This window comes from Dermacentor variabilis, chromosome 7 (genome assembly GCF_050947875.1).
Source record: "Dermacentor variabilis isolate Ectoservices chromosome 7, ASM5094787v1, whole genome shotgun sequence".
In the NCBI taxonomy this organism is placed as follows: Eukaryota; Metazoa; Arthropoda; class Arachnida; order Ixodida; family Ixodidae; genus Dermacentor; species Dermacentor variabilis.
This window is the reverse complement of record NC_134574.1, coordinates 56,289,956-56,303,346: the sequence shown is the minus strand read 5'-3', so window position 1 is coordinate 56,303,346 and position 13,391 is coordinate 56,289,956. Positions and strand designations below refer to the sequence as shown.

The following is a 13,391-nucleotide window of genomic DNA, read 5'->3' as shown; positions in this document are numbered from 1 at the left end:
TCTTGCACAATATATGTAACTAAACTGCTTCGTAGAAATCTTGTTAAACATTTCGGAACGAGACGTAGGACAACCTAACCTAACATACTTTGACAGTACTTTGTCTCGTTTCGCGCTGTTTAACATGGGGGAACACCGACCAGCCCGGTCACACACCTTACTGTGTTTATTAGAAGTGCCAGACACCAGCAGTGTCAAATAAAAAACTATAATAAACGCTATAAAGAGCACTTAAAATGACAACACATGGAAACCTACTCACGTGCCTTAAGATGACGATGATGTTTGGAATTTATATCGAGCAGTCAGAATAATAACACCCGGCACTGTTACTCGCCTGATTTTTTTTTTCAGGAAGCTGCGAATTCGCCTTCTTGTTCGTATCTCGGATGCATTTAAGCCATTAATCGAAGACGAGCGTGAAATCCATGCTTTGTTCTACTTAAGACGCAGAAAGTGGCATGCCCGCAATGTTTTAAACATTAATTAATCTGCGACGGGCGCAGATGAAGATAAAATCGCTGTTTTACTTGACAAACAAGGCAAATAACAGTACGAAGTGTTACATTGAAGAATTCGGGCCATAATATGTGACCTTGCTGAAACATTTAAGTAAAAATAAGAGTACTGGTAAACGTAAATATCTTTTTTTCATTAATTTTAAAGAAAAACGCTCGTCACTGTATGCGTCATGAGGCAGAAGGTGGTCACAGTAGAACAAATGTTATGTGTATATTGTAAGATATGTCGATATTTTAATATATGAGTAAAATGCTTGTCTAAATATCTGCAGACTGGCACGCTCCCCGATGACTTGAAGGTGGGGAAGGTGGTTCCAGTGCACAAGTCTGGTGATGGGGGGGTCACAGTCTTTTAAATTACAGAACAATTTCATTAATATCAGTTCCTTGTAAATTACTTGAACATATACTATTCATTCTGCCCTGGTCAGTCACCTTGATACAATTCCTTCTTTACAGATAGCGTGGTTTTCGAACAAATAATTATTGTGAAACAAAGTTGATCGCTTTTACTAAGGACCTTTTTGCAGCTTTGGATCGTTCCTCCGTCGTTAATTGTATATTCACTGATTTCTCTAAAGCATTTGATACTGTATCTCATCCGCTTCTGCTTTTTAAACTTCGTAAACTATGCAATAATGATGCCATATTAAAATGGATTGAATGTTTTTTGCGTGATCGCATTTAGTACGTGATAGCTAATGACCATAACTCCAATTTTTCATCAGTAAGATTAGGTGTTCCTCAGGCATCTGTACTAGGACCTCTCCTCCTTCTAATCTATATTAATGATCTTCCTGATTTCGTAGCATCATCTACCAGGCTGTTCGCTGACGACTGCGTTATATACAGGGAAATTTCTAATCCGTCTGATACTAATTTTCTTTAGAATGACATTAATAGCATTTCTGCATGGTGTGACACTTGGCTCACGAAACTTAATATATCCAAATGCAAGGCAATGAAGGTAACACGAGTTCCTTCCAAAGCTAGCCCGCATCCATATGTTCTTAATGGCTCTCGTTTATCCTTTGTCTCTGTGTATAAATATGTTGGCGTATACATCAGCAGTGACCTTTCATGTAACACGCATATCGAACACATATCTAACAATGCTAATCGCATGCTTGGTTTCCTTCGCCGTAATTTTTCGCTTGCTCCGGGTGCTTTAAAATTACTTTTGTATAGAACGGTCGTTCGAACTAAGATGGAACATGCGTCTTCCGTATGGGACCCCAATATGGAGTCATTGATTAATAGTTTAGAATCTGTTCGGAATCGTTCAGCTCGTTTTATTTTGACTAACTACTCGCGTGCATCTGGTGTCACACTTATGAAAAGAACCCCAGCTCTTCCAGATCTTTCCATGCGGCGTCATCTTTCTCGGCTCTACACTTTCCGCAAAATATGTTGCACAAACGAATCACTCAAACAAAGTCTCTTCACTGCTCCAAATTACGTATCATCCCGCATTGATCATCGATTCAAAGTAGGCATTCCTCCTAGTTGCAGGACTAACCAGTATTTTTATTCTTTCCTCCCCAATACCAGCTCACACTAGAACAACCTGCCCGCCTGCATCGTCTTCTCCATTCCTGAACCTGAAGCTTTCAAATCTGCGTTTCTTCTTCACCTATGTTAAAACTCTCCTTTTTTTATTGATTTGTATAAATATTTGCCACTCCTATCTGTAACGCCTTACTGGTCCCGATAGTAACCAAATAAATAAATATGTAAGGTAGAGGTCTCGCGGTGTTTCGCGGGAAAGCAGAGTATTGTGACTTTCGTTCCGGTAGCTTGCGCGATGGTGTACTCGCAACGCGGCGCGATGTGGCCGCATAGCAGACGATCGAGCGAGCAGGAGCGAGTGTCAGAGTGCCGCGATGGTATGCTCCCACGTGACCACCGCAAGGCGCTGATATGTCACCTATCCTAGAGTTACTGTATATGCTACCAAATATGCTACCTTTGGTAGCATATACAGTAACTCTAACCTATCCGGTATGCATCAACCACCGGCCCTCAATTAGAAAAAAATAAAATAAAAATAAATTGGCGTTTACAAAGCATACAGCGAGATATAATGGGCCTTCGCCAAGCTGCAGACGATAACTTTTCGCGCAGTCTTTTAGCGCAATATCTTTTCTGTCCCCCCAGTTTCGTTAGTTGTGGTATAACGCAAATTTGAATTGGATATATCGCCCATCGTTGTTTTGACAGGTCTGCGGGCTATTTACGTGGCACCTCAGCTTTCCCGTGCCCACTAGGGAAGCGTCGCGGCAACCACGTGGCCGCTTTGCTGTTTTCTTATTTGTTCCTCGTGAAATTGCACGTCTTCGCCTTGATGCTTATGCACAAGCCACCAGGAAACGTTTACCAAGCGTGTCGGATACTGGGCAGTCTCGGCGATTCTCCGCTGTTGGTTTATGAAACCATTGCCGATTTGTAATCGGTCATCGCCAGTTCGTGTTACCAATGAGATACGTCCGCTGCGGGTGCGAAGGCGCGATGAATCGGCATATTACGAGTGAGAGAAATCAACGGAATTGGGGAGCTGAATTTTTATAGTAACAACTACAATGAAACCATCACACTTTGAAGCTATATACGAAGCATTCAGGAAATAACTTTTTTTTATTTACATAATACTGCAGACCTCATGTGGTCCAAGCAGCAAGGGCAGATAACAAGGCATATTTACAAACGCCATGGAGGTATTGCACCGACAAAAGGTTTGATACATGACACAAATGAGCGAAACAAGTCAAAGGAAATACATTGCACATCAATCAGCATATCAAAATTCATTTGTAAGATTTATTTCAAAACTGTCACTTGAGACAATCTGTTCAGGCAGTGCATTCCAATCGTTTATTGTCCGCGGAAAGTATGAGTATTTAAACAAGTTTGTTTTCGCAAAATATGGTGTTAGGGCATGGGTATGTTGGTGACGGGTTTTTCGTGTAGTTGAAGGTGTAACATAAGGTGAAGAAGAAATTCCACACTTTCCCTGGATGAGTGAATGAAGAAACGTTAATCGAGCAATTTTCCGTCTTATATGAAGAGGTTTAATTTCGTTGGAGGCCGTTAAAGCAGATATGGAATCAGTTCTCTTGAATTTATTGTAAATGAAGCGCACAGCCCGTCTTTGCACGTTTTATATTTTTGCTATATCTTTTTTGGTGTACGGGTCCCACACTATAGCCGCATACTCAAGTTTGGGCCGAATAAGAGAGTTATAGGCTAATAGCTTAACGTGACTGGGTGCTCCTTTGAGCTTGTGTTTCAAAAATCCAAGTTTTTTTAACGCAGATGAACAGATGTAATCAACATGGTCGCTCCAATTAAGCTGTGAATTTATTAAAACGCCTAAATATTTGTATTTTTCGACTTCCGAGATAGTAGTGCCGTAAGCAGAGTAACTAAAGGGGATAGGACGTTTCTTTCTTGTCATGCGCAAAAGCACAGTCTTATCAGAATTGAAGACCATTCCTGGCCACAATTTCGCGGAAAGCATCATTCAGTAATATTTGATCAGCCACAGTACTTATTGGGGTGTACAGCATGCAGTCATCGGCAAATAAACCAATTTTAACATTTCTATCAATGGAACACACAATGTCGTTTATATAAACCAAAAATAACAGTGGACCTAGTACACTTCCTTGGGGCACGCCAGATGTCACTGGGAGTAACGTGGAAGAGATGCCACCAATATCCACAAACTGTGTTCGATTTTGTAGGTAGGAAGCAATCCAGTTTACTAAAGTCAAGGGCACGCCTATTAATTTCAGTGTTTCAAGAAGTTTATTATGGGAAACTTTATCAAACGCTTTGCTGAAGTCTAATAAAATTATGTCCAGTTGTCCAGATTTATCTAATACAGAACTAAAGTTATGGATAGCAGTAACCAACTGCGTGATAGTTGAAAAACCTTTCCTGAAGCCGTGTTGAAATGGAGACAAGCATCCTTTAGAGTTTAATATTTCAAGTATGTGGTTAGCGATAATGTGTTCGATTAGTTTGCAGCAGCTACTCGTCAAAGAAATCGGACGGTAATTGCTTAAACACGCGCGGTCCCCTTTTTATGCACAGGCACAACTCTGGCTGTTAGCCAGTCGGGGGGCAATGAAAAAGACGATAAGGATAAACAGAAAATTTTTGTTAAGAAATGAGCTAATGATTCAGCATAACGGCGTAAGAAGGCGTTAGGTATGTCATCTGGACCATGCGAACTTTTGGTATCTAACCGGAGTAGGGATTCAACAACGCCTTCGTAGGATACTGTGATTGATTCTTCAGGTGGAAGGTCAAACACATGTTCCTTGGCACTTTCTTCAGAAAATACAGAATGAAAGTAGGCATTGAAATGCGTAGCAATTGATTGAGGACACGTAATCACGTTGTTATGCACAGTGGTTTGATTTATTTGCTTGTGGGAAGTTCGAAGGTGATCCCAAAATTTATGGGGATCATTCCGTATAAATTGCGGAAGACTCCCTGTAAAGTAATGCTTTTTTTGCTGATTTAATGTTAGAAGAAAGCTCTTCTGCCAAAATAGCTAACTGACTAGAACTGGCGTTCTTAGCTTTTTTCAGCCGTTTAAGCCTTCGTTTTAGGTGAATAATGTGCCGATTTATCCAGGGATTTGCTTTCTTTAAGCGCTTCTTCTTATCGGGTAACTTGATAACTTGATAAATAACTTGTTTATATTGAAGCGTAGAATCAATTTATTTGTATAGTCAAACCCGCGATAAGCCTAATATGCAAAAGAAAAATGAGGTACGACGTAAAAGTGAAAAAAGGGTACTCCCATTCAGGATCGATTTAATTTCCCATACGGTATTCCTTTGCTTGATTGCCTGTTGGCTTGTTTTATACAGGGCGTTGCACGTAACATGAAGGAAGGAATTGAAAAAAGTTAACCGCAGCTAGGTAAAACAAACGGCACATGGTCTGACGTCATATGGCGTTCCTCAAACAATTTGTTTATATGTTGCGCCTAAATAACTGAGATAAATTACTACAGTTTTTTACCGCTCACTTTAGGGCCTACTGCGTTTCGTTAATCCGTTGAGGGGGTTCAAGAATGACCGATCCACTTCTTTGCGGCACCGTACATGCTGCGTGGTGATTTTTTTCCGCGTTTAGAGAAAGCCCGCGACATATGAAATAAAACCACGTGACTGCGCTCATGCGCTATCGTATTGCAGGGCTCTCAACCGTGCGTCTAGCCTATGGCTTATCAGAAACGACGGCGCTACCTTTCCGTGCGGCACCTTCAAAGATGCTGGCGCACTGTGACGCCAGTGCGTAGAGCCGCGGCTGCTCACTTGGCCACAGTGCGCGCGTACGGTTCTTTCGCTCGAAGCGGGTTTTCTTTAAACGCAAAAAAAAAAAGAAAAAATCTCTACGCGGCATGTGCATTGACTCAAAAAAGAAAAAGTTGCTGAATTGATCTTAGTTAATTAACTGATTAAGTGGAATATAAAATATACTCTTAGGAGCGCCACATGACGTCAAACCATATATGCCGTTGGTTTCATTCAGCTGCGGTTAACCTCGCTTTTAAAAATCCTTTGTTCAAGCTACGTGAAAGGCCCTGTGTAGTCAGCATCTTAAGGGGGCACCAAAGAGAAATAATAAATCAGTTTAGATTGAGAACGTATTCTTAAGTAACTCTGCTTTCGTTGATTTCGCGGCAATATAGGCCGATTATTAAAAGAAAAAGTGAAGCACAAAATCCCGTCTTTTATTTTCGCGTCCAGACCACAGGACCGTACGGTACGCCAGTCTGACGTCACCAACTTCAGAGTACTTAATCGCATTTGGGCGACTGTGGCTCAGTAAAAGTTACTGAGACTTGCAGAGTTCAGCCGTCGACGCTTTTAAAATACAATGTATTTCACTTTTACAAAAAAAAAAAAATTAACTAGCCCCGAGCAGACTTCGTTGAAATTAATGACGTCGCGGTAAGCAGGTGCGGTAACTTCAATGCGGCGTCTTTCGCCCGTCTTTTTTTTTTATCCGTCAGCATTCTTTGGCTAGCTCGGCAGCCTTAATTGTCACGCGAAAAGGGTAATGCTTTGTATTTGCACAAAAACACGTATTTTGCAATGACATTTAATCGACATGATAGTCTAAATGTAGGTGATTGGTACCTTATAAGCGATAAGTAACAATTCAAAGCAAAAAAAAATAAAAAGAATCTACCCATAGAGGTGCATAGGGTTCCGTAGAGTATGCATGGAGAAATATACTTTAGAAGAGTTAACTGCTGGGCTAGTTTGTGATCTTGCATATTGAAAAGATTTTGCGCCAAAAAAACAACACACACCGGAAAGACGACGACACCACGCGTGCGCTCGTGGTGTCGTCGTCTTTCCGGTGTGTGTTGTTTTTTTGGCGCAAAATCTTTTCAATATGCATGGAGAAGCTTATAGTAGGGGTGGGCCACCTCAAATTTGGGTCTGGGTCGACTGGAAATTTGAGGGTGGGACAAATTAAAGTTGGGGGTGGGCCAACGTGAGAATTTGAGCTGGCCCAATGTCCAATTGAACGCTGCCGAGCGTTCTTTGAGTTACGAATTCTTTGCGTGCGAGTGCGCTGAGACGCTTGGCGCGTTTTCGTTGGGCCATCCGAGGTGCAGTCGGTTGGTGGGCGAGAGCTTGCGTGGACAAGGAACGCGCCCATAACATAGGCTTGCGAGAGCGGCAGCGAAGGTGACATGGCGGCGACGCAGTCTCCCCTCACGCAGCGCCTCACGCGCTACAGCGGCGAGTCGAGGTCCCGACTTTCGGCCGCTGTGCTCCGTCGGGGCACGCTCTTGTCAGTTGCTACAATTGCATTGAAGGGGCCGGGGGCGGCGAGAAAATCTGACAATAGTCTACTAAAGCCTGAGCATTCTTTGCCACCGGAAATGCGATGGGTGGAGGCGCATAAGTTAGGAAAAGCAATTAAGCAAAAGTAAGCAAAAGTGAAGTCGTAGCCGAGCCAGACAATGTTCACGCATTAGTAGAAAATTCTCAGAATTTCTGTAGCCTTTCTTGTTGCGCCTTTACTGGCTTACCAAGTGTTTTCTCTTGGCATTCTTTAATGTCCCTTTAAGCCCACAAGGCCCATCTACCGTTTCGTATCAAAATATTTGAATAAGTTGTTCCTCGCTATTCTTATCATGCACTGTCGTAATTGAAAAAAGTGAAATCTTATTTGAGTTAAGTATTGATATAGAAAATAGTTACTTAGTGATACGTTTGCTCTACTGTCCACTTTCGGACACACGCTCCAACATATCAAGAACCCTCAATTGGCCTTCGAGCTTCCAGTGCATAAATCAGAATTCTGGGGCGTCAAACACGTAGAGTGTATCAAAAAGGATACATGGGGATTTTTGAAGCTAAGGTAATTTTTAGCTTTGTTCCGTTGGGGGTGATGCTGCGTGGCATCACTCTGGACGGCCATTGACGAGCACCTATGCTTCGGTGAACAAAATCTCGTTGGTATGCCATCTTAGTACAAGGATCTTTTTTTTTTTTTGCAACGTAGAGTGCACGCGCTTCTCTCATGCTCGCTGACACGGCGGCCGCGACGTGCGCGTTGAGCAGGCTGAAGAAGGTCCAGGAGAAGAAGAAGGTTCTGAAGGCGCGCCGCGAGGAGGAGCTGGCCAAGTTGCAGCCCAAAGGTGTGCCGCAGAAGCAGGAGCACCAGCCGCGCAACATCCTCCAAGACGACTCCGGCGACGAGGACATCCTCTTCACTTGATCGAGTCCCGCGCCTTCGCGGCGACCGCGCTGGGGGACCCCCTCCCGCTGGAAAACCTGTCCAAATCCAGCTTCGGTAGAGAAACGGGGTTTCTCTCTCTCTCTCTGCAGCCGGGCGAGTTCATCAGCTGAGCAGTTCCCATCATTTTTCTCTCACGTCTTTCTTTTTCTTCATTTTATTTTGCTTTGAAGAGTGTCTGAAGACAATAAAACGAGCAGTGAAAGCTAAGACGCGGAGGTGGAGCGTCCCTTTTTTTGAGAAGAGATCGAGAGAGAGAGAGTGAGACCGGGGATGCTTTTTTGAACAAATTCCACCATACTGTCGCATTTGCTACTTGGTCAGCTCTGATTGGCCCAGAGAGCTGCTACGGCTTCTTTGATTGGCTAAAGAATGCCGCCATTACATCATTTGGCAATATGGTGGAATTTCACAATGTCCAAAAAAGTATTCCGGGTCGCTGTTTCCGGAAGCATTTGCCATGCTAGGTCAAATGCTTGGCGCCGTTGTGACGGACTGGAGGTCGCGGTTTCTGTTGCCGGTAGGGATTCCGCGAAATACGAGTCGTGTCAGCCGCCTGGTCCAGCGGATTCATCATAACACATCCTCTTCCTCGCTAGCCTGAGCCAGTTCTATAGCTATAGTGTTCCTGTATGCGCTTATACAGTAAAATATCACTGTCGCACGAAGGCGAAGCGTTGAAACCGACATGATGGTTTAGCGTTGCACTGAAGCCGTCTCGGGGAGTTCGCGTGATGAGCACAGCCAATGGAGTATCAGGCGCCGTATCTCGATGGTGCGGTTAGTCGAATTCGCCATCACCTTCGTCGCGTTTGCAGCCAAACGCACTTAGCGCAGTGGGTAAATAGTCAGGCTATAGTTTCGGTATTGGCAAAAAAAATGTCGCCATGACACTGGTAGGCAAAGCAAAAGTCAATGACTTTTGCATATGTGGCTCTATAGCTTCAACCTACATAACAATAAAGTGAATTGATGCAATTATGCCTAGAAATAAAATTTGCTTTTGGCTGTTTTCTTTTTCGACATCTTATATGTTTATTTTGTAGCTTGTTTCGTTGTGACATTGGACGGCGCTTTCGCCCTTCTACTTTTCTCGCTCTTATCGCTTCGGCTGCCATTATCCTCGTCTGCTTCTGCAGATTTCTGTACACACGGACGTGTTCTCGCATGCTCCGCAGATGAAACCTTCCTTTTTGTGCCTGCGAACGTTCGGGCAATGTAAGAAAAACTGAGGAAAGGGCACAAGGGGTTCTGCGCGGCTGTGTGGTGTAACAACTCGGGGAGGAACAGTAGAGCGAAATTCTTTCGTTCCCCAGTGGACGAGAGGTAAGCACACTTTTTTCTGCCGTTGTTATGAAGAAGCAAGCGCTATGCTGATCAAAACAGCTATAGGACGAAAGAGCTTCCGCTGTTGCTTTCTAGAGAATATCTTTCTTTTTTGTTTTGAGCGGTGTATTTTTCTGTGGTGCTGTAAAAAACGGAAGCTACTTGTTGACAGTTGCAGATTGTCCGGTTGATGCTAGCTGACGCGCAGACGAAAATTTCGATTCAGTATATGTTAGCGGTTGCTCTTTATTTTCTCCATGCGTAGAAAACTTGACATTTATATTTGCCGAAGACATTTACACGCTTGCTGCACAAGCTGGTTACGCTGGAGATAATTCCCGTAAACAGTTTTTTGTTGTGACATTACCACCTTTGAATGGTCATGAACACGGCAGGAGTAAAAAATAAGAAGGGTCACTTATGTAGCAGTCACAGTTGGCGTTTTGAATTACAAGAAGTTTGAGCTACCTATATGACGACATATGTTCGCTATACATGTTTTGTTTATTTATTCAAAATACCTTACACGCCCTATGGGGGGCATTGTGTAAGGGGGGTCACAAAATCAAGGCATGCTGCTTCGAATCAAGCGTGCTTAGAAGGACATATTTTTCGTCGTTTCATCGTACTCTCAAGTTTGGTTTCACATTTAGGTGTTATTTAATCATCAACACGGGGTATTTTGCCCATTTTTTCGGATGTGACATATGGTGAAAGTACGCTAAATGCGGCGCCCCGGCGGGGCTGACGTGGGAGCAGATATACCACGGCTAGCGCCTCTGCTCGGACCCTTTCACAGAAAGGGTCCTCGCCGACCCGGCCAAAACAAGACTGGTGTGATCGGCTGTGCCGACTGTTGGAGTGGGAGAGTGGTTCGCGATCGATGAAGGTAAGAAAAACAAGTTAATTGGGGTTGCGAATGGTGTGCTTCTGTAATTCATTATTATCGTACGGAAACCAATTGACAGGACACAGCTCAAGTGCCATGAGCCCGGCGAGCGCTGTCCTTTCTACGTCGTCTGCTACGGCGCCGTGTGCCATGCGAAGTGACGTAGCGAAATTTGCTCCGCGTGCACCAAGAGAACGCGTACTTGTCAGTTTATCTTTATCGCTTGCCCACCTGCAGTGCGCGATGTTTCCGATTATAGGCTAAACTCAAAATCCGAACAGTTTTCGCTGGTATGATAAGCGAATTCATACTCGTAAAAAGTCGAAGCCTGTTCTTGCCGCTCGCTCCAAGTGAACTTTTCTCCCCTAAGCTTGGTTTGCCTCTTATATCAGAAACTCTTCGGAGCAACAATTCCAATTCTCAGTTGCCCAGCAGCTTAGTTATTTCCAAGCGGGGAATTAGTTTTCTTCTTATGGGTGTATTGCAGAAAAATGGTGCCAAAGTAAATAAAACGATCAAATACATTATCTTATAGCAAGGTGAACCAAAAACTTTCATCTGTGAAGAAAAGTAGCCCAAAAAACACTGATGCCTAGTATTGTCAACCAGCTATCGGGAAACCAGCAATACATAACATGTTACAAATAATATAGCAGTACTAAAACTTTGAACTTTGCTTGCTAAATGTTGGCGGCATATTTCTACTTGAAATCCTGCAACCAAGTATAATCATTACTAGCCTGCATGAATTGAAAGTACTATTTTGCGAAAACAGCTCTTTCTTTTTTGTCACGTGCACTAGCAATCTGATAATGAACTGGCTTTTCATGTCATGTTTCCGTAAAAGTGAAGCGATGTCATATGGAACGCATTTGTCGCCAGTGGAATTCGCTTTACAGTGGAACGTGACACTCGCACTCTTACAACAGTTGCACCCTTTGGGGTGTATTTTTGTCCCACAACAATGATCGTCATTTGCCTTGCTTGCGTTTCCTTTGTTGAAAACGCCACGCTCGCTACTTTCCTGTCGAGAATGCTGTCACGCTGATAATGCGCAGGCCGTTTGTTACTTGGGAGTACGGGGCTCGCAGCGTTAAGGAAAGAAAATGTGGACAAGACAGATGACGATTATTGTTGTGGGACAGGATACGACCCAAAAGGTATAAACATTAAGAGTGCAAGCATATAAAAGACGCTATGCTTGTCTGCGTGCAGTGTTGTTCTGCACAACGTGCAACATTGGCGAAAATTTGCCAACTAGCCCAACAAGATGTTCTAACGATATATATGTCTTTACAGGTTCTACACCGCTGCAACGATTCTAAAAGCGGGAAATATGTGCACCGGAGACCGCAGGCGTTATGAACCGACTGAGGAATCGTACACCACGGTATCTAGGCCAGCTAAGTTAAAGAGCTACCGAAACATCACCTCGGGGGAAGAACTAGAGAAGTTGATGCATCATGTGAGCTTAGACTTCGGCCAACTCTTGCGGAGCCAGGGGACATTCCATCATCGCAAGAGGAGGAGAAGCGCATGGAGATGTTTTCTGGAGCACAGTGGCGTAGTCGCGCACTTGTGTTGTGTGACCGCTGTACTGAAATATCGGCTAAACAGAAGTCTGCTAAATGAAATATTTTGCTTTAATATGTGTCAGATAGACCTGCTGCAGCAGTTCTGCTATGTGTGGCTTATGTTGCACATAAATGATATCAATCTGGATCTCAAAAACATAGTGAGAGGAAGTCCGCCGCAAAAAGAAAGACCCAGAAGCAAGAAAATTAGGAAATATTTCCTTATTATTATTTTATTCTTTTTGTCACTCTAACAGTTCTTAGGGCGGTCTCCTGATTAGCCTATATTTACAAAATATTTCGGCACGTTTTGATATTTGCATAAACATCGTGCCCCGTATTGTCTTTGGGCAGACAACCATTGATCCCACACTTGCACCCTTCTCTTTCGTAATTCTTAAATAGCTACCATACACGGATCTTGGGTTGCTACAATCTTGTTGACTTTACTTCAATAAAGTTGGGAATTACTAATGTTGATCGACACTCTTAGCTTCAATGGTATCATTAATATGTCAAAAGGGCGCGCGCGTGCGTGTGTGTGTGTGGGGGGGGGGGGGGCTCTCTTTTCGGCAAAGACGCGAATAATCTTAGTAAGCCAAGAGAGCATGCTGTGTTAGAAACGAGTGTTCTAGAAAAGTTGAAATGCTTTCGCCTCATTATTGTGTTGACATCGAAGTTCTCATGGCGGGTGACCTCCATCCAATGATTAAATTCCTAATATATCACGCGGAACAGTCCTATGCGTCAAACAAGTCGCACAAACAGCCCACAGGCTCTTTAAGAAGTGGATAATGTGGATACAGCTTGTTAGAGTCACGTCTTGGAAACGATTCAAAAGGAAATTGTTCTGTGCAGGTTGCCCTGATGCAGTGAATGGAGCCGACTCGCGTTGCTTTAAAAAAAAAAAAAGATATTTCTACATGTCCCGAAGCTACGCGTTCAATAATACCTCTGTGCATCACTCTGTCCTTGCCCAATCTTAACTGACGACCAACCGCCGATTGACACATCAATGGTTTAACATCTGCGCCAATTGCGCCAAAACGGCATTTTAGGGGAAAATTTAGCCGATCGAGCCTGCGCCACAGCATGTATAAGAGCGAAACCCTCGTTCCGTCCATGCTTCGCAGTACTTCGCAGTACTTCGCAGCTAGCAAAACTGAAATGAAAACCAACAGCAAGTCATCATCATCATCATCACCATCATCATCATCATCGAAGGAAGCAGAGGCCCGTCCATACAGGTTACCGTCGGAGTCTTCAGGTTCGTCATTCGCGCATTGGTCTCTGACGGACGTA

General features: G+C 43.6%; 1 protein-coding gene across 1 annotated transcript in view; it reads left to right on the top strand.

The window, feature by feature from the left end:
* Positions 1 to 8,510, top strand: part of LOC142587459 (V-type proton ATPase subunit D-like) — a 78,139-nt gene extending 69,629 nt beyond the window's left edge. Inside the window, exon 7 of the mRNA XM_075698497.1 lies at positions 8,126 to 8,510. Coding sequence (XP_075554612.1) covers positions 8,126 to 8,282 — 157 coding nt within the window. The 3' untranslated portion in view covers positions 8,283 to 8,510. The remainder of the gene's footprint in view (positions 1 to 8,125) is intronic.
* The last annotated feature ends 4,881 nt before the right edge of the window (positions 8,511 to 13,391 follow it).